The sequence below is a fragment of the Temnothorax nylanderi genome, unplaced genomic scaffold, assembly GCF_030848795.1.
Source record: "Temnothorax nylanderi isolate EJ_2023f unplaced genomic scaffold, tnyl_v1.0 TNYL_tig0065_pilon, whole genome shotgun sequence".
Taxonomy (NCBI): domain Eukaryota; kingdom Metazoa; phylum Arthropoda; class Insecta; order Hymenoptera; family Formicidae; genus Temnothorax; species Temnothorax nylanderi.
The window spans coordinates 684,402-708,722 of NW_027249127.1; the positions used below are offsets into that span (position 1 = coordinate 684,402).

The 24,321-nt window shown below is 37.3% G+C and overlaps 1 protein-coding gene across 3 annotated transcripts; it reads left to right on the forward strand.

Annotated features, from left to right (window-relative positions):
• The first annotated feature begins 65 nt into the window (after nt 1-65).
• Oatp26f (Organic anion transporting polypeptide 26F) lies at nt 66-23,953 on the forward strand. 3 transcript variants are annotated; one of them, XM_071708262.1, is made up of 14 exons: nt 66-293; nt 2,662-2,723; nt 2,825-2,877; nt 14,231-14,450; nt 16,184-16,352; nt 16,771-16,909; nt 17,266-17,443; nt 17,764-17,866; nt 20,827-20,948; nt 21,083-21,346; nt 21,575-21,776; nt 21,876-22,026; nt 22,122-22,504; nt 22,849-23,953. In XM_071708262.1, the coding sequence occupies exons 3-14, from the start codon at nt 2,833-2,835 to the stop codon at nt 23,033-23,035; spliced, it is 2,163 nt and encodes a 720-aa protein (XP_071564363.1). In that variant the 5' UTR covers nt 66-293; nt 2,662-2,723; nt 2,825-2,832; the 3' UTR covers nt 23,036-23,953. The 3 variants fall into 3 exon arrangements, with proteins under 3 accessions (XP_071564363.1, XP_071564362.1, XP_071564364.1); XM_071708261.1 differs by lacking the exon at nt 2,662-2,723; XM_071708263.1 differs by lacking the exons at nt 66-293; nt 2,662-2,723; nt 2,825-2,877 and adding an exon at nt 12,772-13,792.
• The last annotated feature ends 368 nt before the right edge of the window (nt 23,954-24,321 follow it).

The window sequence follows — 24,321 nt, forward strand, 5'->3', positions numbered from 1 at the left end:
CACTCTGAGGCCAGTCACTGACTTGAGACTACATCATGTTCGGTTAGTTAGTGAGCGTCCAAGGTAGTCGTCTTGAACTCGTGGACTCGTTCGCATCAGTATACGCGAAGTAAAACACGATGCGTTCATATACATACCGCGAGTTTCCTACTTTCTAAAGACAGAGTTCTGCCGGATGTCACCTGCCACAACGAAATTACATAATCATGTGTCGCATCGCATCGATATGGATTACACAACTTTATTTTCAGTGTGCATTCGAATTCATCTGCCTTTAGATATTTTTTAATACGGTGAGTAATATAAGATTATATAACGGTAAATATTTTGTAATTGTAAATACACGTCGTTATTAATTGTAAATACATCGCGCGCGAAATTACGACATTATAAACAAATCGTTAACATATTATGTAAAATAACGATGCAGCAGTGTTGAATGTTGATTATGATAAAATAGATTCGATTTGGGTTTTACGTAAACTTTCGCACGTGTATTTTTTAAGCTTGTCATGTCAAATGTCAGAAGGCAGAAAGGAAACGGAAGACGCATCTACCGTTTAGAATACAGCTATAATCACTTCTCATCTTTGTTTTGTTCGTAAGCCTATGCTTACGTTAATTAATTATATGTATAGCGATGCGAAAGAGACGCACAGACAGACGCAAATTAATTAACGGAAGCGTCATCAGTAGGTATCCATCGAGACTCATATAATTAGCGTGGCCGAGTCGAGAAATCGTCGCTGTATACGGCGCACGGTTTACAGCAGTTTCCGACGTTTTTTCTTTCTCGCGTTATTTTTCAATTTTTCACATCGCGCATGTAAGTATTATTTTAGGAGAATCGGACAGAAGAAAGAGAAAGAGTCGCGTAGAGCGACGGTTGAACAATCCGTGACGATAAAAACTTTTATCCCGCGCGCGGCAGGGCCATTACGACAGGCTGAAATAAATGTTATTACGTATTCGTGATAAAGCACGATTTCTTCTCCGATCATATAGATTTTGGAAGCAATACGTTATAGTATCCTTGTGCCAGCCTCTTTAACCATTCGAGGAAAAACGTTACGACGATGAATGTATATCGTTTCCTTCGATTCTATTCAATTGTGATTTATTAAAATGTTTGATATTTTTGCGGGTAATTTCCGTGAACAAAACAGTTTAAATAGTAAAATTTTGCATCTTTCTAAGACGTGAAAAAATATCTTTATTTTTCGGGCTATCATACATTTATATTTTTACGATAGAAACGCAAAAATACCGTCAAAACGTTGGGTAAAGATTAAAGAGAACGAAAGAAATTACACTTAAATAATTCAATAAAATGGTTTGTTCACGAAAACTAAAAGTTTCTTTTCGTAAAAAAATGTATATACGGTTTAGAATACGTTTAGAAAAAGAACAAGAAATAATTAAAATGAATAAAGTAATTGCAAAAATTATACGATGCAATAAATCGTGTGGAAAAAAAACAAGAAGATTGCTACTGGAAGAATCATATGAAAGACGTTTCGATTGAATCACGTTCGGTTGCGACACTTGATCCACCGTATATATACATTTGTGTATTTTTTTTTCTCTCTTTGGATTTTGGATAATCCATATCGGTCATGACGAAGCACTATGCATTCTAAGTTTAGAAAAATGTGACCATTTTTTCTATCTTATCAATTCGACCGTGAAAATGCAGAACGCACCGTCGCGTCCTAACCAAAAGTATGCAAGAAATATTAAAAACATCGATATATTAATTCTCCAGAGATCGAAAGACAAAAAAAAATATACATAAATGGTTACGGCAAATCTAATAGAATGTAAAAGACGTAGATTTAGTGACTGTATAAATAACTGTTACTTACAATTTTTTTAATTAAAAAAAATTTTTGTAAATTGTTTTGATTTTTGTTGTCATATTTTTGTTTGCTGATGATCTGCTTGTGTGTAAAATATCATTATATTAATAGCATTTTTAATGTTTACACTTTTTCTCTATAAAACTCGGATATTTAGAAATTGATAACTTTTTATGTAAATTGTGAATCGATCTGAAATTTGGCTTCGAACTTTGAAAGAAAAGTACAGAGTATGATATTAAATTTTCATCAACCTCGTAGCATTTTGACAAACTCTCCGGAACATCCTTAAATTGATGCTTGTGGACATGTGACCGTTTCACTTGCGCGAGTGCACATTCATCATACTAAGTATTAAACTTTCGAGAAAATGTATTATAATAGAATCGAAAGTTTTCCCACCGGTGACCTACTACATATACGAACCTTAAATTCGATTCGTATAAAGATTAAGTCTGGACACACACATTCCGCGCAGGGTGCATAATAATTTAATAAGTGATGTCCATTATCCTGTTACTCCGATTGTTGTGAACATTATTACGCATTATTTCCATTTATCACGATTGTCTTACAAAGCTACTACAGCGACATTCAAAAACATTTACTCTCTCTTGACATTTAAATAAGGATGAAAAATGTTTGATTTTAGCGATACATTTTTCGATCGCTTTAAAATCGATTTTTTAAAGCAAAAGTCATTTTTTCAGCTATGTGTGGTACATGATAATTAACATATCCGAGCAATATTTTCAATGTTTTGGTCATAATGTTATTTTAATTTTAAAAATATATCTTACAGATTTATAGCACTAGCTGCTATTTTGCTGTGTTGTCAGCCACGGGTATTTTCAGAAATAAATGGTATAACACTATTTAATGAATCGTTATTCAATAATATAATTATTTTACAAATTAATAATTTATATCAATTTGTATTAATAAATTTTATTATTATTTTACAGATCGCAGCATGACAGGAATATACAATTTAGGCTATGATGGCGTCGAACCAACGGTAAGTTAATAATATTAAATAGTAATTTTATTAAAGGATATGAATACAATAGATATGAATACAAAAGATGAATATATACCGTATTCCGATACAGTCTAATAGTATTGAATTATGAGTATAATAGTAATTCATAAAAATATTATAATACTTTTTACAATAATGTTTTAACTGGAATTATTCATGAATTATACAAGATTTTGTATAGCATTAAATATAGCTAGCGATTGCTTTACAACGATTATTGGACATATATGATGAATATAAGAAAATTTTTACACGAAGTTCTTGCAGTGTTCGAAATTGAGATAATTGAATTTCAAACGCACCCTGTATTGTTATTATAAGAGTAATTTGAATGCTCGGAATCCACGTAGTACCTGGAGGGAAGATAAAATTGATTTATCTGGCTTCTCGTCCGTCGTTGTTCTCGACTCTTAATTATTTTTCAGGGAATGTAAAATTGGCAAAAAAAGTTACGCGTATAATACGTTCTATCGTAAATATTAAATTTAATAAATCACTGCCACACTGCAGTGCATAAATAAATAACTTAAATGTCACAGTTTATTTTAATGTTTTATTGCCGAGACAACATTAACTTTTAGATAAATTTTTTACAAATGCAGCTGATTATTTCTTTATATCTATACGGAATAATTTACCGAAAGGTTTTACCGAAGCTTTATAAAGTGACTTGGAATCATTATGCATCTGTTTTGAATTATGTTTCTTACAGAGAGAATGTTATATTAATATTTATTATTAAATAATGTATTTAAAAAAATATTTAAAGATATAGAAAAATAATAGAAAAAAATTGATTAATTTTTCTTATGTATGGTTTATATTATAGAATGAAACCATTCTCTCTGTAGGAAACATAATTCAAAAGAAATTTATAAAAACATTACTATGGACTTTTCTATGCATAGGATTTTAAATTATCTTATAAAGCTCCGGTAAAATCTATTTAAATATTTAATTGTTGTAACAACTTTCTACAATTTTTAAGAATTTTACTTACGTTGTCGTTACACAAACGTTTTTACTGGAAATGTGAGAATTATCTTCTGAGGTCGAGTCAATAAAACTTCCTCTATTATTACCAGAAAGTTTATTGTTCTCGACTACAATTGGCAATACGTATATGAAATGTTACGACGTTTCGACCCCTAACATTGGGTCCTTATCAAGCAATAATCTAAATAAAAAACAATTTAGTGTAACAATAATTTGGTCACTAGATAAAATTAATTGTCAAGAAAATTATTATAAACAAAAAGCGGTACCTGATAAACTATCCTTGTCACGACTTACATCCACATTTACGAAAATTTTTGCCGAAATATCATAAAATTAAGCGCTGGAAAACCAATAGTCAGTGTGAAATATAAAAGTATGTAAATTACAGAAAAGAAAAAAGGCAGAAATATTTTACATGTATGCGTCGGTGAAACCAAAGACCGTGTTTTACAAGAAGAGTGCGACCGCAGTGGTGAAATGCTGTCTTTAGTGCCCACAGTAGAATATCGGAGCAAGACATTATCGTGGAGCGACAATCGACGCGTGTTCACATGTCGGAGTTGAAAGGCGTACTAATTGTTTTTCGGACCTAGCAATGTACGTTAGAGGTTGTTGATAAAAACATGTAATATTCACGTGATATTTACAGCGATGAGATTACTTTGTCGTATATAGGATTTAAGTTTTCCGTGTCCTTTTTTAAATTAATCGTGTTAGAATGTTTTTTAATCAAAAACATTTCAGCAATCTCTCTCTTTTTAGTGTTTTTCTCTTTATGAATGATGTCGGTTTCCGCCCATTTAAAATTGTGACCACACGACACACGGTGCTTACTCACAACCGAGTGATTGCTGTCATGCTTTTTGATATCTTTTTGATGCTCCTTTACGCGTGTTATTAGATGCCGTTTTGTCTGCCCTATATTCTATGCCCGATAATGTCTTGCTCCGATATTCTACTGTGGGCACTAAAGACAGCATTTCACCACTGCGGTCGCACTCCTCTTGTAAAACACGGTCTTTGGTTTCACCGACGCATACATGTAAAATATTTCTGCCTTTTTTCTTTTCTGTAATTTACATACTTTTATATTTTACACTGACTATTGGTTTTCCAGCGCTTAATTTTATGATATTTCGGCAAAAATTTTCGTAAATGTGGATGTAAGTCGTGACAAGGATAGTTTATCAGGTACCGCTTTTTGTTTATAATAATTTTCTTGACAATTAATTTTATCTAGTGACCAAATTATTGTTACACTAAATTGTTTTTTATTTAGATTATTGCTTGATAAGAACCCAATGTTAGGGGTCGAAACGTCGTAACGTTTCATATACGTATTGCCAATTGTAGTCAAGAACAATAAACTTTCTGGTTTTATCATTATTGGCGGAACAAACAATTCATTTCGATTCCTCTATTATTATTTTTTAATATTACATCAATATTATATTAAAAAGCATGTAATTGTTTTCGGTCTTGTGCTCTTCTTTCTTTAATAAACTTCAACTTTATTTTAATCTTATGGATGATAAGGCAGGAGTTTGCCACCGTATCCTATCGCATGGTGTCTCGAAAGAATAAACAACTGCCGTAACCCAGCGCGTTTTACCTGCCCCAACGGTGTTTGCGAAAATTTGCATCCGCATACTCTGAAAATTTGCATAACTATATGTAAGGCGAGGCTGTTGGTAGGTTCGAGATATTGTCGAGCTTTTCTCCGGACAGATAATATAGTAACATATATCCGTGTTTTTACGAAACTTGTAGAAAGCCAGATTGTTATGGTTGTATTTTTATCCTTTCATATATTCTTATGCTTTTATAAAGTTTAGCTTGGGGAAAATTAACTATTTAGCGTTTGCTGTAACTTCGATGATTGCTTTCGCTGAAAATACGCAATAATACTTTGATTTTCCATTGCTAAATTGAGTGCAGTGTGTTTTTGCAGAGAAATTACTTCTGTTTAATCTACGTTCGTATATATGCGTTGATATTATTTCCATAGCTGTTTTCTCTGTGGATTGATTGACTTTGGAATAGTTACTTTTTGCGATTGTGGTTTTTTCAATTGACGCCTCCGGACTTTTCCGATTGAACGATTAATTTTGGAAATAAATATTTGTAAAACGAGGGGTGTAGACTTACGAAATATATATATTTATTTATTGGTACTTTTTACATATCGCATCCCGAGAAAAATACTGTCACAAAAAAAAATTTTTTATTTATATTTTTATTTTACATATTTTCCAACCTTTGACTGCGTGCCGACTAGATTTGTCAGACTTGAAACGCAGCTTTACTACTCCAACCGGACCGGACCGCAGTCAAAGGTTGGAAAATATGTAAAATAAAAATATAAATAAAACTTTCGCGCATCATTTACCGCGCTGGTTCTTAGTTAGCCCGGTTTATTCGTACAGATTTTCCATTAGAACCTATACTTCGAATTTTAAAAAAATTTTGATTTTGAGTTAACCTCATAAGAAGTACTTATGCCTAAAATGTTACGTGCTATAATAGTGTAACAAATCTATATGCAAAATCCGCTGCACGGAAGCATTGTCATTCTTTTTAAGTCGGTTATGTTGCGGTTTCCTGGATGAATGTTTCACAAGTGAATTGACAAGTGAATCACAGTGGACCTCTTCAAGAAACAGATTGTTTTATTATTATATTTATTTTATAACCTTTTGGTATTTTAATAAGTTTTCGAATGTGTACTTACTCATGTTGACTCTGATTTATCCAGTTGTCTTTCTCTTATTAAATATTGTTCTAAATGCATACGGCTCGATAAATAAAATATTATGTTACCACATCTCTTGCATCTTGCCGCATAATTTGGTAAGTCCTCGTAATATTGCTGTATAGGTGTTCGAATACCATGTAGTCTGTATCGCGAATGTTATGTGTAAATAAGTGTTCTCTGAAATATTTTAGAATATTGCTTGGCGAGGGTAACAAAATTTCTTCTCTACAAACTGCGCACCTTGCGAACTTTAGCGTTGCACTTTCGAATTGTTCGATATGACTGAACAACTCCTCGCGTGTCACTTGTGTTAGAAATTCCATTATATCCGTTTTGTACTGCAGAGTGTCTGTTACTAAATGCGTTACGGAAATGACCTCTCAACAAGCGTTTAAAATACTGCTTACAAAGGTGGAAAAGAGAAGTATGATTTATTTATAGGAACGTATGTAAATGGAGGGGTAAAAACCACAGTGGTGTAAGTCAAATTTTTAAAAATATTTTTTCGTGTGCATAGATGCAATTTATATATTGTATAGATTGCATCTATGCACGCGAGAAAAAATTTAAAAAAATTTGACTTACACCACTATGACTTTTAACCCTCCAAATATAAATATATAATTTGAATTTGCCTAACTATCAGATCGTACAGTCCTATCTTTGTTTACCCCATTACTAATTTTAAACTTATGCTAAAACACACACAACGCTTACACACGACAATTTAAAATAGCGATGACAGGTAGACGTACAGTAAACAATAAAATATATATATTTATATAGCCTAGTTTCATTAAAACAAAATATTGCAATTGTAATTGCGTTAGTTTTATCTCACAATTCAAAAAAATTAATTGAATTACATTTGTTTTTCCTCTCTCCTAAAAATTGTGAATTTTTGAGTTGTGACAGTATTCTTCTCGGGATGCGATATATCTTTTTGATATAAGATGCACGTTAGTGCAACGGTTGAAAATGGCAGTTGAAACGTAGTAGAGTGTACTATTTTCCGTCGTTTTTTTTCCATTAGAAAGTCTGACAAGACTCTTGAATAGGGTAGGCTGTAGCGAACGCACAGTTTCGCTTTTCATTCCTATTGTAATGCCTTATTTTCGGTAACATCGCTCGTATGGACGAAACAGTTTTGAGCCGACTTAAAGCCCAGAAAAGAGCGAACCGAGCGCGATTGCGCTGCAATTATGAGAAGTAGCGCCGCCTGTCACGACGGAGATGTCGAAAAAAGAAAATAATGGAAAAGGGGGAGACAGAACGCGGAAGTCACGGCGTACTTCGACATTGTCTCAATTAATGGACCGTGCTCGAAAGCTCGAAAATTGTAAAAAATGGAAGGAGATAAAGGGAGAGGGAGAGAGAAGGAGAGAGAGAGAGAGAGAAGAGAGACGAAGGGGGAGAGAGACAGAGACTTGCGTTGCTGACTTATAAATAATCAGTCAATTTATATGAGTAAATAGGCTAAAATAATCTTGTTTTATGTAAGCCTTCTAACAATTTTTGCAGAATAGATGCACAATGCATGTAATAAAAGAACGTTTATTTAATAAAACTGTACACGTAACTTGAACGTGTTCATGTCTACAGTGCAATATCGCGAATATTACCCATTGTAATCCGTTGTAAACGCACATTAACATGTAAAAAAGTATAATTATGTAATATTCGTTGTAAGTGTATTATGTCAGATTTATTATGTATAAGCGTGTACAAAGTCCAAGAGTGGGGTCTGACGATGTTTTTGGGCATGTTGTAAAGCAGAGACCCTCAAGTAAGAGTCTGGCCAATTTGACAAATAATGGTAGCTTTAAAAACAATGCACTCTATATAGAGTTTATATATTAGTTAGAGAAACATGACAACGTGTTCTGTATGACAAATCATAACAAATATAGGCTGAATTCGTTTTGACGCTTTCGTTTTTGTATTTTGGATTGGTTCTGCCATGGTTTGTCAACACCAATCAGCACACAGTCGATCAGTGGCCAGACTCTTACTTGAAGGTCTCTATTGTAAATGAATGACGAGGCTGAAAAAAAACCGGAGTAATCTCTTTCGTTATTTATTTATAATAAGTTAGATTCTAAAAATAATATCTCGTAAATGAGCATTTCTACATTTAACAATTCCTTGCGTTTTTTCATAAAACATTTTTTATTTAGTAAACTTTGATTTTGATTTAATTATTGAATTTGTTGTATGTATTTTGAGTTGAAAGTTATTTTGAGTTCTTCGTTTTAAACGCGTCTTTTTCTTGAGGTAGCCACTGTAGACCATGTCATTTCTTTACAACACCCCCTAAAAAATCCGTGTGTTTGTCATAAAATCTACATAATCTAAAATTAAAATTTCAGGAAGAGAAGAATTTCAAGAAAGAACAGGTTACACGCGCAATCGTGTTATGTCACATTGTTCTCTAATTGTTCGAGAGAAACGGCGCGAGAAAGAAATAAATACTTTTTCTTCGCGTTTGTTAGCAATATCGCGCGTCAATATCGGAGAAAGTGGATAAGAACGGGAGAGGAACGAACGGTCTAAATAATTGGCATCTGCTTCACGAAATGCCTGTTTGTCGGTTGAGTGCCGTTTAATTTGCATTAACAAGCTGTTTGGCATATTCACTTTGCATACGCCCGTAAATCGAGTTACTCCTGAATATAGTTGTTAGGAATGCATCGGTCACGGACGTAGGTACGCTGTAAACGCTGTTGCGAAAGTTGTCGATTGATTAGAGGGATGGACTTTCCGCTAACTTTCCATTTCCTCTCGTCGTTTCAAGAATGCAGATATATTGCATTGTACACGATTGTATTAGTTACGATATAATTACAGATCTATCTCTGAAAAATGTTTTACGCTCTGTTGCGACTACCCGGGTTACATATTTACACCGGGTATTACGTCAATACAACAATCAACGGGAATGTATAAAATCTCTATTCGCCGCCGGTTGCCTGTCTGCGTCATATCCGCGTTTTCAGCTTGAAACGTGTAGCTTTTCCCAGCAAAAAGCAAAAGCGGAGGAAATCTAAATGGCAAGTGGCGCGCTTTATATCGCGCGCCACGAAACGGCCTACCGGCTCTCTCGCTCGGGAAACCCTCGCAGGGAAGAAAACGTGTGTCGGCATAAAGAAACGTACCGGAATATCGAACGTGATGGTATAGACGCGCACAAAGCTCTTTGGAGACACTCGTTTTCATTTCGAACGGGAAAAGACCGAGCGGCGAAAAGGGGACGCCGCGAAAGTATATTTCATTACTACAGCAGAAATCGGCTCCCTCCCCCGGTTTGTTTCTTCCCCCCTCATCCCGCGGTCGATGGATAATCGCGAGAGGCAGGAAATATTTTACGCCGCGTGTAAAGGACCCTTTATCCGATCGATAAAGGAATCGACTATACGAATCGCGACTGATGTCAGTCATTTCTCGAAACGACACGAGGAATGCACGGACCAATCATTCGCGCATTTTCCAGTCAGCTAGTAGATTTTATGCCGTGACTCGCATTCGTATAAGAGGATTAAAAGTGATCGCGATGCGCGTATCAAGAGGCACGGACACACATCGAGCGACTTCCGCGCGCCCGAAAGCGACGAGGAGAAACAGAACGTGTGATGTTTACGTGCGATAAGATCTCGTGCGTAACATCGGAATTTAAAATTAATTCTGACTATCTCTCTTATATTCTTCTAATTTGTTTTTGTTGCTACAAACTGTGCTTCTTGGACCGCAAATTATAACATTATTAAAAGCTTCTCGCGATCTCCATCGTGTTGTAACCCGCCCGAAGTCGTCCACGCCCTCGAGCATCGACACGAGTCGTTGTTTGTCTATTGTCATAGGCGTCACGACACACGTCCTGTCTGGATAGAAAATTTCGATGTTTGTCGCAAATTTATTTGTCATAAATTCCTCCTGTTCGAAAAAAATTATACGTTTGTCCTCAAATAATTTTTAGAAATTGCGACATCAGTTCTTCGATCGAGGATCCTCGTAACACCTGAGACACGAGGAGCGTTTAGCATAAATTTCGTAAGAAAATTCGACGCCTATGGGGTGAAACGATCGTCGTAAGAGACAACGTCCGCTCGCTCCGTCTTCCCGACGAGCAGACCCATACACGGCAGCCGTAGTACACTCTCGCAAGAGCGGAAGCCATGAATCTTTATTAAATCCACGAAATTTATGTCGAAGCGGTCGCATGGATTGTGAAACGTGCGCACCCGCGATGGTCCCCGAAAGAGTATTTATTTTCTCCCTCATTCCCTCTCCAAACCCCCCCCCCCCTTTTCGTGTGCAACATGCGCAATCTCGGTTTAGCCCTGCTCGGTCGCGTTTACATTGTGTAATAAAATATGCCACTCCACGTACGTATACCTTACACACGTATTACGCGTAATGTGGCTCTTTTTTTTTTTGTATTTTCGGTGACGCTCGTCCGCCTTTGCCGAGCGAATAATCACTGTCCGCGAGGCAGATGGATGTGATATTTAATTTGATATGGTAAATAACTGCCACCGCGATGGCGAATACTTTTCATTCCTACGCTCGCGCATAATTCCTGATTTAAAACGACGTCAACATGTGATTCTGCTCCGTTCTGTTGTTTCGCCGTTTTCCAACTTTTCTTTTTTTTCGACTACTTCCGCCGCATCGATCGCAGAACAGTTCGATTTTATTGCGAAATACACTACACGGTGAGGGTATTCCCCTTGCTCAACGAACCCCGCATTTTGTGCTCTAGCCTCTTTAAGAGGCGATATTATCATAGTGATTTATTTCGATCTTCTCGCCTCTCTGCGTACCGGCGTTATTGCTACCATAAATTCAGGCGCGTCCGCGATGTTTGATATATCCGACCTGACCTACGCTTGTCTCTCAGTTGTCCGCCTCTCCCGCGCACTTGAGAAATTTCGGGGATTTCCGCGAAAATGTTGGAACTTTCCTAATCGACGTCTTGCTCGCTCTTTTCCATTCCTTCTTCGCAGATTTGTGAATTATACCTTCTCATACAATTCATATAAATGTACGTGCACCTTTTATTAATTGTCTTATCTGTAATACCTTACAATTAGACATGTTTGTTAAATCTGAGATCTTTTGTTTTGTTCCACATCGATCATTCTTATCATATTCTAACAGTCGCGTACAGCGAATGGAATTTTCTGATAAACAAAATATGATTGCTATCGTTGGCAATTAAATAATCAAAATTCAAATTTTAAGCCGAGATACATTCGATATATATTTTGTAAGATACATTGTCTTTGAAAACTGTGTAATAATAAGTGTGTAATAATCTTAAGTACAAAATTCTCTCACAATCACAGCCAGATCAACACTTATCGATTTTGTAAATCTTGTAAATTTATATTGATTTATAGTCGAGTTTACGATTTTGACAAAAGCAACTTTAAATGCTTATATGTTTAACAAAGGTGTAACGGACGCGGCAATTTAAATCGAGTTAAAGCTGTAGATAAACATAATGTAAATAAGAGTATTAGCCTTATCTATTCTTGCAATATTAATATTCATACAAGATAACACCATGTTCGAAAAGAAGTGTTATCTCTCTTTAAAGAGTGATCGAGGTAGATAACGAGCGTTCGTTAATTAGCGGACAACGATGTCGAGCCTCGTACATACATATATGTTAAGCGCTTATTAGTCGGCTCGAGCTTCGCGCAAGGAACTTTACGTTATTACGCCAGGCGCATAAATTCTCCGCAAAAGCCAATAAACTTGATCATATTTAAATGACGGATGGAATCGGGTAGCTCGTACATCTTGATGGCGAAGCAACAGCTTAGTAGGGATGGTTTATAGCGGATTGGAGAAGAGTAGGAAGAAGAGTGTACAGTGTAAGTCGGAGGTAACGATAGGAGAGGAAGGGAGAGAGAAAGAAGAAGGGTGTGTGAGAGAGAGAGAGAGAACCGAGGTAGGAGGAGACGAAAGGAGAAAAGGTATGTCTGTGATAAAAGCGCGGGTGGTGGGTTGAGGGATAGAGAGAGAAAGAGAGAGAGAGAGAGAGGGGGGAGAGATAAGGGAAGAAAGAGGGGGGTTGTCTATATCGCGTTTAAACTCAACGGGGAAAACTGCGAGAGCAGGAGCGCGAGCGCGAGCTTGAAGCGTGGGTGCGGACTTCAGTCTTCAGTCGCGTGCGACGCGCGCTCTCAGCCGCTACGTGCTACGTTCCTCGGCTCCGATTTGACGCGGCTGAGAAATGAATGCGAAAGAAAGCGCGCGCGTGGAACTAGACATCTGTTTGCGGGTTATTAGAATTTTCCTGATGGAAGTGTAATACAGACGTGTTTTTCGCTGCAATAAATTCCTTTGCGCTGTACGAAAACCCACTCGGTGCACCAACTCGGGACCGGCGAGTAAATCGAGAAATAAATTGTGGGCCGCGGGTTACAAGTTACAACGATAAAATGCGGTGTAAACGATAGATATTCGCGGTTGCAACGATATATGGGGAACGCTATTAATTTGCGACTCTCGATTACGCGAAATCGAAATTGACGAGTTCGATGAGATGAAGTACGAGCTTCGTGATACTGTTTAATGGAACGATGTACGTTTTACAATCGGCGCTTCTCTGCCGGTTGAGAAAATTGTAATTAAAGCTTTGCACAGACAGAAATTATTAAAAGAGAAAAAAGGAAGCGCAAGATGGAAAGTGGACGTAACGGCGTTTCGAATAAATAATGCTCATCATCGAGCAAAAGAAGTGCACACAAACTCTTATAATAGCTTTGAAAAAAGTTAGAGGCAGCGCGGTGAACTAATCGTGTTTGACTGTCCTATCTCTATCAATTGATAAAGTGGAGGTTGTTAATCCAAAGTTGCATTTCTTATCCGCGCGCCGACGTCTCTCTCAAGAAGGTTCACGGAAATCGCGATCTCTGACCGATCAAGTGGAAATGATCTCTGTCTAATGAGACGAGATCTGTTGATGTTTTAATGAAATATTTCAGTACTAAATGTTTGCCAGATTTTTACGACCGACTGTCGCCGAAAGATAAAAGAATGATTAGTAAAAGCTAAGCGAAATACGTAGATTCTTATCTCGCCTCGTGGAAATTATTGACAATTATGAGGGACAAGTTCACATTCAGCGTGAGTATCGTTTGTACGGTGTTGCAATTAATTCTTGTATTTTTTTTTAATTCTGTCGCGATTTGCTAGAAGAGTTGGGAAAAAAAGAAAGGATAGAAAACGTCTGGTTAATATTTGTTTTGTAACCATCAGCGATATGAAACGTACAGAACGCATATGGACAGCTATCACTCGAGACCGTAGGTCACAGAGATTGTAGCATATATTCTCTCTTCTATTTATTGTTAGAGCCAATCATGTCGTTTTGCGCACGCCGCGTGAGTTCGCTGAATTTACTCTTACCCGTTCTATTTGTTATTTATTTTGCATATCGTATTTTTTATAATGCTGGCAGGGCGAATGTTGCCGTATATTGAAAAACCGAAATGCAATATGCAATATGTTTTATTTATATATCCCAAAATGATAGAGATAAATCCTCGCTGATGTAATTTACAGTCGGGGGTGCCGGACATGCACGAGACCCTGTCTAGCTTCCCGGAACAGTTTGGGGACGGCCCGAGAAAACCGGAAATAAAGCCGGAAATTCCGAAGGAGACGGATAGAACCGCGGACAATCTGAAATGCGGTTGGTTCTGGTTCAGGCCAATTTACTTGCAGAAATTTCGCACTGCGAAATGGGCGCTTTTCTGGCTGTGCTGGGCCGGGGCGATGCAAGGTACGTAGTTTGATGATTTTTTCATACGGAGATTCGTTCGGCGCGAATCTCACCGCGATGTCTGATAAGCCTGTTAGCGTTGCTCAAAAACGAAAAATTTAATTACAATGTTGTGAAGACGCTAACTGGTTAATATATTAGTTTGGTGCAAAACATTAATTATTTTTCCGTTAAGCTTTTTAAATAAAAAATACAAAGTTCTTTAAAAAATAATTTAAGAAGTATTTAAATAAACAAAAATATTTTTAATTGGAAAATAGCGTATTTTGAAACCAGTACTGTCAGTGACGACAATTTTGCTCTGATTTTGCTGCAATTTTATTTTTAGCCTTTTAACTACGGGTATATATTCTCGTGTCTTCTCATGATCGAACGAATCTTAAAATCGTAAAATCGCTTATTGACGACAGCCGTGTTTCGCGAAATTTTCGTTTTGTCCATTGACGACAGCTGTAGTTGAAACGTTAAACATATGAGACAGATATGAGACATGAAACCTTTTGCCTCAATCTCTCGGTCTCTCCTTTCGAGTTTTGTCATTAGCGTTGGTGCGCGAAGCGTTAACTTTCTTCCGATCATCCGAGACGCGAGTGTCAGGGACGCGAGTATTTTCAGACCGACTTTCTCATTGCCCCGCACGCCGTTATTATAAAAAGACATCGAGCGAGCCGTATCTTTGCAGACATAATTCCTCGATAGCGTTTGATGCGACACAATGTTATCGCACGGGCAACGCTAATAATACTCATACACTGAAAAAAAAAATACTTAGATCCAAGAAAATATTTTTTCACATAGTACCAATGGCTTATTTACTTAATATAATCACATATTTATTTAGAATTAGATATCTTTACTTAAATTAAGTAAAAATATCTTGTGGCCACAAGATGCCACAAGACATTTACTTAAATTAAGTAAAAATATCTAATTCTAAATAAATATGTGATTATATTAAGTAAATAAGCCATTGGTACTATGTGAAAAAATATTTTCTTGGATCTAAGTATTTTTTTTTCAGTGTACGTTTGAATTCGCAATTTCGATGCTTCTACGTGAAAATAAACGCGACGGGGGTGATGATTGACGATAACGAGGAAATTGTCCGACCGATGTCTATAGTTTGCGTATACATCAAGAATCACGGAAGAAGGAATAACACATCGATAAAGGAAACAGAAAAAACTTGAAAAAATCCGTCAGTCGCTAAAAAGCGTGTAAATTCGCCAATATAAGAAATTTATTTCTGATAAAACTTTCAACGAAATGAGTGTTCTTTCTCGCCAGACGTGATTCTCTTTAGGATTAAAATATGTCTATTAAATGCATCCTAAGGGAGCCATTTACTCGGTGTTCCTGTAATGTAAGAGAAGTTAAGAAGACTAACGTTTTATGTGCGTTATAATATCATTAAAACCCCTAAAGTGTGCAAACATACATCGCGTGAAGACAGATTAATTACAGTATGTTTAGGACAAAAACGCGCGTGACTGATAAATTCTCATTATTTCTGAGAATTTGTCCGTACGGTCACGCGCGTTTTTGCCCTCTATTGAAAAGTCGTGTATAATAATTTGTAATTGAAATTTGTTGGGGGTCGCAAAATTGTTCTTCAATTGTAAAACAAACTGCCGGATTTCGTGCAGCAAATAAAGTTGGTATCGAATAGATTGCAAATGAGCCATTGGTTACATGCAACACGCACGCACACATACGTATCTTCGTTGTTCCAGGGATGGTCGTGAACGGTTTTGTAAATGTCGTCATAACGACGATAGAAAGGAGATTCGGACTAAAGTCGTCGGAGACCGGCTTGATAGCGGGCGGATACGATATAGCCAGCTTCCTTCTTCTCATACCAGTGAGCTATCTCGGCGGCCGCGCAAAGGCATCGAAGCCAAGGTACGCACATGTATGTCGTCGCGCGCCATTATCTCACGCATTAATATTAATACCGATATCGTTTCTACGCGACGACTCTCATAAATATTAATCCTAACGTCAGTCCGTCCGACACCGTCCGACGTTAATCCCCCATCCCGTTTTCTTTGCTGCGACAACGCCTCGGAACCCCTCGCCCGCGTAATCGACAATCGATAGCCCTTCCGGAGATCTTGTACCTCGTCGGCTGGAGATAGTTTCTCTAAAATTACTTTATCCAATTAAAAAAAAAAGCTAGCACTGTCAAACAGCGCGTATTCAACAATGATTCATCCCACTTTTTGTTTGATTTGACTTTGAAAATACAGTCTAGAATTAATCGCATTCTTTAAATGTTTAAATCTACCCTGTTTCAATCGGATGTTCTGGGCTGTCGTAGGTATATCGGCATAGGAATTCTAGTCTTAGGTATAGGTAGCCTGCTGTTTGCGTCTCCGCATTATCTTGCCGGACCATATAGAGGGGGTCAACAAACAGAGAACACATGCCAAAGTGTCAGCAATATATCGAGCCACTCGGTAAGCGAAACAAATTAAACTACAGTATTTAAATTCTCCATTTACATATCCGGTTTACTTTATCACCAACGTGACAAGTTTAATCGAGACGGCTCGGCGCGGCGGCGCGGCGTGTCCCGTAACGCCTTTCCAATAATACACCGGTTATATCACGTCGAGACCACACGTTAAATTCTCTCCTAAACGAAATTTACATCACAATCGATAATAAACACAATGCGTAATTAAATGCGTGCGTTGCGACTAATCGAAACTTGTTTGTAATACCGTGCTTTTCTCGATTTTTCCCACTTCTATTTACATAGTTTGCCTAGTGAACCGGCGACGCCAGATTTATCATTATTTCGGCCACTCAGATATCCTGCACGGATCAATCTACCGTTCAAGCGGAGCTAGAGCCTTACAGTGGCGTGTACTTAACCATATTTCTGGTAGCTCAGCTGTTACATGGCGCCGGTGCGGCACCCTTTTATACCCTCGGAGTTACGTATCTAGACGAAAATGTTTCGAAGAAGATGTCTTCGATGTATCTAGGTAAGACGCGCATAAGCAACTCAAGTACATATATTTTTACTGAGTACATACTGAGAAAAAACAGTTGTTAACTTAACTAAATGCGTTCAATTGATTACCATTTTTTAAATTGAAATATTTAAGTATTTAAGTCAAATTACATCATGTTAGATTTAATATGTCGTATTTAAACTTTAAATATTTTAATATTTTAATTTAAAAAATAGTAATCAGTTGAACGCATTTAGTCAAGTTAACAACTTTTTCTTTCTCAGTGTATATGTCAACTTTTTCTCGATTGATTTTAAATTTTAATAAAACGAAATGTATCGTGTGTCCAGGTGTTTACTATACCATGGCCATAATAGGACCAGCACTAGGCTACGTTGTTGGTGGCGAACTACTGAAAATTTATACAGACTTTCTTACGGTAGATTCTTCAACGTAAGTATTCTAATATTTAAATAGATATACGGGCGCGCGCTATCTTCTGTTATTTAAAAATATATATATCTCAGATATCTTTATTTCCTCAAGAAGAGAATGAGAGTTCGTTGGAGTGTTTTATTTGTGCAATGCGTAGTTACAGAATGTAGTCGCGTCAAACGAAGACAGGGGAAAAACGTGTAACGACCGCGGCATCGGAATTCGTCTCTTCCCGTTGTCACGCTAAACGTATTTCCCACACCTTTTTTTTCCCTGATAACACACGAGAACGTTTAGTCGCGCGTCAGCGGCAACTTTATTAAATTCTCGCGAGGATTTATCGGTCGTTCGCGTCTATCTCTCCGACGACCGAATATACGCGTACACACCGCCGTGTATGTACGGACACGATACGGATAACGTGCGTGTCGACGCGCGCGGTTTCGAACGTGAATAACTCACCGATCTGATGGTATGCAAATGCGCATATTCCTCATTTCGCCACTAGTATTCGAGCGATGTGCGTACGCCGTGCCGGTAGTTTGCGGGAAATTCGATATCGATTGCAAAACGATAATACATAAAGCATTCGATTAAATAGCGCGAGCGCGCGCGCGTAAACGATTGATCCGATTAGCCGATTTTCAAGAGTAATTATCAAACGACGGCTCTGCGGTTTCGACACCCGGTTGTCGTATCACCCGATACGCCTCTCTCGAAAAAGGCATATATATTTATCCGAGAGGCATGAAAACGCAAACACACACGCTCCTTTAATGCACCGCGCGCCATTAAAAATATTCCCCAGGATCATTAGAGCGTATAATGGGCCGAGATTAATAGCGCGTGTAACTCCATCGATATACAGTGTATCCCGTGGGGAAAATGTCAAGTGGCGAACCAATGTTTGACGATGACGCCGATATTACCCTTCAAAACTGTTGGCTCATCCCCCTCAGCACTTAGGACACAATCAAGTTCCATTTGTCCTACGCGTCTCCCCGAGGACTCTCCCCACAGCTACGCGCACCCCTTCGTCGACCGTTGAGTCATTCTGTACCGCGCGAGAATCAAATTAATCGTTAGCCGAAGAGACGATTTTTCCTGCATCTTTTCACATACACATACATACACGTGCGCGGGCGCGCGCATTTCGAAGTCTTATTTACGCGAAATAGGAATGAATGAAATGGAAATGAATCGCGATGCATCCCTACAATTAATGGTGCTCTTGCGATTGCAATTACATCTTTTTGTTTTACGAGAAACGAGATTTCTCAAGAAAAAGGACACAAAAAATAAGGCGAAATTATTCGCGTAATAGGTATACGGCTCTCCGTATCGCTGCACGTGAGAGTCGTTCGTGCATGCGCCGCGTTTAATTTCGCAGGTAAATGAAAAGTTTCATGCCGGAGATGCAGCAGCGGCAGCAGCGGCAGATGTATGCTGGCCTCAAGCTGGCTTGAAATGAATGACTTCTCTACGTGCACCTTTCCGCTTTCTCACTTTCAAGTTCCTGCGATAAGTTGCGTTACATTATAGCTACGCTTGTGTGCCGTTTCTCTAGTAATGGCTTTCGGGCGTTATATAAATTGTTCCTTTTCTCGAACCAAGTATCGATTCTTTCGCATCAAGTGTCCTATCTTTTCGTATTTATCGTATTTATTACCTTTCAGAGAATTTTAGCACTGTGTTATCAATATATTTCCATAATTTTACTGACTCTGGTGAAATACTTAATAAACATTCGTAATTAATATTTATCAAAATATTCAACAATCCTTTATGTTATTGATATTAATATTTATTTGGATAACATGATTCGCGTAAGCTTCGATTTTACGAGAAATATATTCTATATAGATTGGTATATTCAATGAAAGGTATATTCATACTTTTTTATATCTGCGAAAAAGATATTTTTCTTTTATTATTATATATTTTCGTTTTAATTGATCAATTATACGTTACATCGAGCTTTGATAAAATTACTTTTATTCGGTTAAACGATCGTGTCATCAATGTCGAAAAGCCACGCAAGAGGGACGTTCGCTGCATCTCGCACTGGCAATTAAGGATGTTTTACGTATAGCTATATGTAGTATAATTTTGTTTTCTTGATTAAACAGTGTAAAGCTAGTCTCAGAAATTATTCATGAACAACATGTTATCATTGGGACAGAAAAAGCGTAAAAATCGCACTTTTGTTCCATTTTTGTACTTAATATTGTTTAAATAAATCATTAAAAAATTGAAAAAAAATATTAACAGAAAAACTTAAAAAACCGTAATTGCAATTCTCGATGTCATAGAAGTGTACCATAAAAATTTCATTCATTTTTACTGTACAGGAGCAGAGATACTTATTATGATATTTACATGGAAAGTATATCTATATATATATATATATACAATTTCTGTAACTTTTAAAGCAAATATCTCAGAAACGGGTCAGACAATCGATCGCAAATTTAACACAGGTTTTTGGGATATATAAGTGCACAATCTCTGTAAATTTCAGCTTCATCCCTCTATTTTGACATAAGCGATATACATCCTTAATCAAAGAAGTTAGTTTAAGTTTAAGCTTTGTCGGACGAGAATTTCTGATTGCGCGAAATTAGAATAGTTAACGTTAAATCATCATCAGATAAAAAGTTAAACGAGAACATGTTGATCCCGAATACGCCCGAAATAATCTCTTAGGTGCACATCTTTTTCTGGCGGAGAAAAATCGGTCAGATATTTTTTTTGCGCGTCAGTTCATTCAGCCGAGATAAAAATGAGAGCATCGAGATGTTCTACTTTCGTTCTTGCACATATTTACATCCATTACCGTTAAAAGGGAACTCAAAATAGAGAGTATCGAAATCCCGAGATCTATATAGAATAAAATGCTAAATATATTTCCAAAGGCAAAAGACTTGCCAATATGCTTCATCGAATATCTATCGCATCCTAAAACCGTTGAATTTTAGGATTGGGTTAACTTCTGATAGTAATGTCTGGATTGGTGCATGGTGGATCGGTTTTTTGGCAGCGGCTGTCATGTGCTTCGTCATCGCGATACCGGTTTTGGCGTTCCCGGCAGTTTTACCCGGTACGATTATTCTCACCTTATACACTCTTAGATAAAATAATAATGAAAATAATAATAAACTTGGAGATATCAGGTGGATGTTCGGTAAACGTATAACCCAAACACTCTGTAAAAAGATCGGACGGTTTGAATAGGATCGGAGGAACTAGCCAAGGATAGGGTGTCAGAAGCGCACGAGACGTCGACTCAATCTTCCACCGCGGCGACGGGGGAAGCGTTTTCCAAGATACGAGAGCTGCCGCGCGCTTTGACCGAATTACTTGGAAATCCGGCATTTTTTATGCTGAACCTGGCAGGTGCCAGTGAAGGGTTGCTGATCGCTGGATTTGCCGCTTTCCTACCGAAACTGATTGAAAATCAATTCAGCGTCAGTGCCAGTTCGGCCGCGTTGCTGATGGGTGAATAATATCACAATTCAATTAATCTATCGTAGTATAGGTATAGCATGAATTTCATATAAGCGCGGCTCGTTATGTGGAATCATTTACATAAAGCTCCGAAAATGATTCGATATGAAAGAAAGTGACGCGCCAAATCACAGTAAAGAAATTTTAACAAGTATCAATTGATGACATGTTGATTAATTACCGCTATACTGTTTATATTACAAAGTATGGTTTTTTCAGGATTGGTGACTGTACCGGCGGGAGGCGGCGGTACTTTTCTCGGCGGCTATTTGATAAAACGTTTAAACTTGCCCTGCTCTGACATTTTGAAATTTTGTTTGCTGGCTACAACCGCTTGCATCGCTTTCACGCTGTGTTTTGCTTTAAACTGCCCGAACTTAGACTTCGCCGGATTGACTGTTCCTTATCAGAACATCACGAGGTTTGTACAATTGATATAGATTTATCCTAATGGTAATGGGATTTAGCATATTAGAAAAGTGGCTCGTTTACTTGTTACACAAAGATGATATCGTTACAGAAAGATCGCGTTATCTCTCGAAAACACCTGCAACAACGGCTGCGGCTGCTCCAGATCGCAATTCGACCCTATATGCGGTGTCGATGGAATCACGTACTACTCGCCCTGTCACGCTGGCTGTTATCGGGAAACGCCGATAAACAATGTCAAAGTATATAACTATATTCCCCTGGCCTGGTATACTACTGGAATAGCGGAATTTCATTTTTACGCGGCGAATAAATGTCGTGACATTTCTTCTTTTAGGTATATACGGATTGTAGCTGTATACACGTGTCGGCGATGAATTTGACGAGCGACGATACCGGCGACGTTGTCCAGTACGAGGCTATCAATACTACCTGCGCGAGTTCATGCTCGTACCTGTGGCTGTTTATCGTCCTGGCGTTTTGTAATATGTTCATGACTTTCCTCTGCACAATGCCGGCGCTCTCGTCAACGTTGAGGGTCGTGCGCGACGATCAGCGATCGTTCGCTTTAGGCATACAGTGGATCAAGGTTCGGATTTTGGGAACGATACCGGCACCCATGGTGTTCGGCGCTCTTATAGATGACACTTGCATCTTGTGGAACGAGACGTGCGATGGCAGAGGGGCTTGCCTCGTATATGACAATTATTACATGAGCAGGTTGGCAAATTACACGAATAGTGGATCTTATAGAGAAAAAAAAGAAGTGTTAAATCAAAACTTATATATTCATATATACACGCAACAATCTATAATCTTTTTATAAAAATTTTAATTTTTTTTTGGTTGAATTAAATAAAACTTTGTTTAATTATATATAAATAACTTTATTCAAGCAAGTTTTTTTTGTTTAATGCAATACAATCTTATTTCGAAATTATAGATTGTATATATGTATACGGATATACATATAAGTTGCTTTGATACTTCTTTTTTTCTATGTACATAAATTGCGGGTTAATCCGAAGTCTTTCAAATACGATTTCGTTACATATTTTTCATAGATACATGCTCGCTCTGGCATTTATCGGGAAAGCGGCTTCGCTGCTCTTCTTCTTCTTGGCATGGTGGACGTACGTTCCGCCGAGCACCAGAGGCATCGATCAGAATTCTCGGCAGCAAACGACGGCTACTTTAATGCTAAGTGACACTTCACAAGAAGTTGAAATAGTACCAACTGCGATAGCGTAATCTCGGATTATTTCGTTTCTTTTTTTAGAAAGTTATTCTTTTAGAACTGCTATTTTATAGAAACAGTAGAAATAACTGCGGTTTATACACGGATAGACAAATGTTCTGACATTTTTCTTTGCGGTGAAATCCACAAAACTCTGAGAACTAGAATGACTCAAGTTATAACGAGAATATCGTCGCAACTACATAAACAGATATCAAGCTAGGATAAATATGTACATGTCAAGTGTGAACAAAAAGTTGTCATGAAAATCCTTTTCGCACGCTAGAAAGTAAGCTTTTGATAGCCCTATATAGCCGAACGTAGCTCGGAAGCTATAGATTCGGAAATCAATAAGGGATGTTAAAACATATCCGGATCCCAGTGAGAAATACCTCATCAAAACGATATCAAATTGACGTCAAATAGATGAAATTTTCATCTATTTGACGTCAATTTGATATCGTTTTGATGAGGTATTTCTCACTGGGATAGTCGTGCCAAAGAGCCTACAACACCAAAAGTTTTTGCATTTTCTTTCGAAACCCTTTATATATATAATGGACAAGTCTCGGTGCGATGAATTTATAAGCACGGACCAAAATATCCAGTTACGCGGCTCCTAACGCAAATTTTTATAACCCTACATTCGCTGCCTGTCAATTAAAGATTAATCAATTGTATTTCCTATAATGATAAATATCGATAGTACTTTATACCCAGAAATGCGACTTATACGTAAATTTCGAAGGTGGTTTTACCATGTATCAACCTTGGTGGTTGTCGTATACTGTATTACCGATTTGATATTACACTTTTTGCGCCGTTTTTCGCTGTAATTATTTTTATTAAACGGAAAACGCCCAGTATATGCCTAGAGCACGTATTTATACATGTCATCAATAAAAAAACTAATGAGGTATGTTACGCTTTAATCTTTGTCTCTTTCAATATGAGATTTCTCACATCATCTTCCTTCTATAGAATATATTTAGAAGCAAACCTTATAATTCTGTTTTAAAATTACGAAATATTGTTAAAATACTTACATTAAAACTGCATATTTTAGAAATATGTTAATTAGGTATTATTTAAATATCTTCTGTGTTTTTCTACAGATAAAAATTATTAATAACAACTGATAAATCAGGAAACGAATTTGACACACGTCGCTCAATACTTCCATGTAGTTGTCGATAAAGTTGTTAACAATATATGTAGGGGAGAGTTGGATATTACCGCGCGGTTGACAATTCCGCGCCACTGTTTAACTCAATAACTATTTGTATTACGCGCCTACAAT

What these genes read in the sequence shown, in the direction of transcription:
- Oatp26f (XM_071708262.1), top strand. Translation starts at nt 2,833, where the DNA reads ATGACAGGAATATACAATTTAGGCTATGATGGCGTCGAACCAACG. An exon ending in GCAATATATCGAGCCACTCG is followed by an intron (nt 16,910 to 17,265) that starts GTAAGCGAAACA and finishes TCGGCCACTCAG; the next exon opens with ATATCCTGCACGGATCAATC. An exon ending in GTTCCCGGCAGTTTTACCCG is followed by an intron (nt 20,949 to 21,082) that starts GTACGATTATTC and finishes CGGTTTGAATAG; the next exon opens with GATCGGAGGAACTAGCCAAG.